The sequence below is a fragment of the Propithecus coquereli genome, unplaced genomic scaffold (assembly GCF_000956105.1).
Source record: "Propithecus coquereli isolate 6110/MARCELLA unplaced genomic scaffold, Pcoq_1.0 Scaffold239, whole genome shotgun sequence".
Taxonomy (NCBI): Eukaryota; Metazoa; Chordata; class Mammalia; order Primates; family Indriidae; genus Propithecus; species Propithecus coquereli.
This window is the reverse complement of record NW_012147941.1, coordinates 434,753-438,015: the sequence shown is the minus strand read 5'-3', so window position 1 is coordinate 438,015 and position 3,263 is coordinate 434,753. Positions and strand designations below refer to the sequence as shown.

General features: G+C 34.8%; 1 protein-coding gene across 1 annotated transcript in view; it reads left to right on the top strand.

Annotated features, from left to right (window-relative positions):
* Positions 1 to 3,263, top strand: part of EPB41 (erythrocyte membrane protein band 4.1) — a 136,181-nt gene that overhangs the window by 52,923 nt on the left and 79,995 nt on the right. Inside the window, exon 5 of the mRNA XM_012645994.1 lies at positions 536 to 754. Coding sequence (XP_012501448.1) covers positions 536 to 754 — 219 coding nt within the window. The remainder of the gene's footprint in view (positions 1 to 535; positions 755 to 3,263) is intronic.

Here is a 3,263-nt window from a genome sequence, read left to right as displayed (position 1 = left end):
ACAATATCTACACATTCGGCAAAGCATTGTGATAGAAAAGAAAAGGCCTGGTTTTGGAGCCAAACAGCCTTTATTGCTCTCTGACATTGAGCAAGCTAAGCCTCTAAGGATGCCTCCTCATCTATAATCTGGCAATGATACCCACCTCACAAGTTTTTTTGTAAAGATTAGATGAGACACTTTATGTATCTATGGTACTTAGTATACTTAACAAAATATTAGTTTTATTACTTCCTTCAGACTTTCCCAACTTTTTCTAAACATGTGTACAACATAGTTACAGTATTTTTTTTAAACGTTCTATATGGAGAATTTTCCCACAGAAAATTATAGTACAATGAACTATACCTACTACCTAGGTTAAACAATTATTGATACGATCTCATATTTACTTAACCTCTCTATTTTCTTCTCCCTCTTTATTTTTTTCTCTTTCTCCCTTTCTTCCCCCACCCCCCACCATCTCCACTTTTTCTCTATATATTTTGTTGTTGTTGCTGCTGACATGGTAACATCTTTTCTCTTTTGGCTGTAGATATTATTTATGTCTTCAGCTTCGGCAGGACATAGTTGCAGGACGTCTGCCTTGTTCCTTTGCAACCTTAGCATTGTTAGGTTCTTACACCATCCAGTCTGAGCTGGGAGACTACGACCCAGAACTCCATGGCGTGGATTATGTTAGTGATTTTAAACTGGCCCCGAATCAGACCAAGGAACTTGAAGAGAAGGTCATGGAACTGCACAAGTCATACAGGTGAATATGTCTCCGGTGTTTGTTCTGTGTTTTGGCATTAAGTTTAAACCCTTGATGTGGTATTGATTCAGTGTTTGCCTAAGAGGGCACAGAGTGCCATAGAAAGAGTCAGTGTGGGCTCAGTTACCTCCAGTGTTTGACTTTGAGCAAGTCATTTAATTCTTCTTAACCTCAATTTTCTCATCAGAGTAATAGGCATTTTGTTGTAGGATGAAAACAAGGTAATATATGTAGGATGTAGGATGAAACAAGGTAATATATGTAAAGCACTTACCACAGTGCCTGAAACAGCTCAATAAATGATTGCTATTATTATTATTATTATTATTATTATTGCCTTACCTTTTTTCCCCCAGATTTAAAAGTTCTTATACTGTATTAGGTGCCTTGAGATCCTTAGAGCAAGGGTTTTTAACTTGAGATCTATGTACATGGATGGATTTCAGAGGGCCCATGAAACCCCTGAAAGTATTTTTAAAAGTCTTTATTGAATTCACTAACTATATTGCTTTTTTTCATGAAAACAATTGATGATGTTGGGAGGTTTCATAACACAATGATCAAGAACAAGGGTTTGTAGTCAGTCTGAGCTGGGTCAAAATCTTGACTCTGCTTGGTCCTGGCCTTGTGACCTTAGGTAAGTCATTTATAACCTCTCTGAACTTCAGGTTCCTTATATTTTTGATGGAGATTATTACCTCAGAGGAAATAGGGTGATTGCTAGCTTTAGAAGAGGTAATGTGTGTTTAATAAAACCCTTAATACAATGTCACAATGTCTTTCACATAGCAAAAATTCAATAAATATTAGCTAATATTAAAGTGCCAGAAGAATTTGTGTTTCCTCCCACCATATATTCATTGTTATTTGAGTGACTTGCTATAGCTAAATTTTACAAGCTGCCTTAGTATATTAATGTGAAAGTCAAATCTTGGCCTTGAGTTAGTATCCTGAGTTATGTTAGTATGAGTTAGGTTACCAAGCTCCAAAGGGTCACACTGCTCAAAGAGAAATCGGAAGAGTGGTCTCAGTAGGCTTGCCATGGTAGTAGCAAGTATTCTGTCTTGCTGTTGAGTCTTCTTGTTCTCCTTAGGGCATTTCAGTTAGGATTGCATGGATTGGGATGCTTCAAATAAGAGAGATTTAACTCAAGGTACTCCAATTCTGGGTGCTTTATTGCCCCTGTGGGTTCAAGGACCTCAGTCATGAGAACCACAATAAGGATTTTAAAGTTTGCAGCCTACATAGTAGTAGTTTTATAAGAGTCACCCAACTCTCATGGGGTCCCACTATTTCCAAAGAGAACTACCAGTCTGCTTTTCAAGTTGGAACTTACACATTCCAATGCACTGATGTCTGGGATCACTAAATACACCACTTTCAGCTTGTTGATAATTAACTTAAGGATATTACATTGTCTTTGAATACATTTTTAATACTTTTAATCATCTTCTGGTTATGATTCTAAAAGTTTATATATAAAAATATTAATACATGTACACATATACATACAGAAGCAAGTACTGGAAAGAAACAATCAATTAAAATGATTTGTTATAGAATGTCACGATTATAGGGAAATTTTTTTATTTTCTAATAACTTCAAAATAATCTTTATTAGTAGTAGTATAAACTTTGAGCAATCAGTAAAATAGTAAACGAAAATATTTTACTGCTGCCATAGAGCTGAACGGCAGAAAATGCTGGTGTCAGAAATGATTGATACTTTAAATCTCTCTGATGATTCTTCTAAAGGTTATTTGATCAAAACACAATCTCGGATATAGGAGGACTTCATATAGTCTCTCACGCAATTCTTGACTCTCCTTCACAGAATTGTTACATAATCATAATAATTTTAAGTAGCTAATTGTACATCTATTCTTATGTGCCAGATATGATACTAAGCACTTTATGCACAATATCACACTTAATCTTTATAACCACTCTATAACCGTTCTTTGAGTTAGGCCAATGTTTCTTAAAATGTTGGTCAAAATGTTCTCAAAAGGTAGTCTACAAACCCTGGTGGTCTTTAAGATTCTTTCAAGAAGTCCATGAGGTCATAGTTATTTTCATAATAATAGTAAGATATTATTTGCCTTTTTCATTGTGTTGAAATGGGCGGAGCACAAATCAAGGCAGTTGCACCAAACTACTAAGCAGTCATTATATTGTTCACCAACATGCACTTGCAGTTAAAAAATAAAAAAGGCCAGTTCACCTAAGAATTTTCTTAATGAAGCAATATAAGGTATTAATTTTATTAAATCTCAAATACATTTCTATTTAATACTCTGTGATTAAATGGGAAGTACACATAAGGCATTTCTGTACAATAGTTGTCTCAATGAAAAGCACTTGTGTAATTTGAGTTGTGAGCTGAATTAGCCACCTTTTCTGTATAACACCACTTTTTTTCTGGAAAAAATGACTGACAAATGATTATTGAGACTCAATGATTATTGAGACTTGGTTATTTGGCATTCATTTTTTTTTTTTTTTTTGA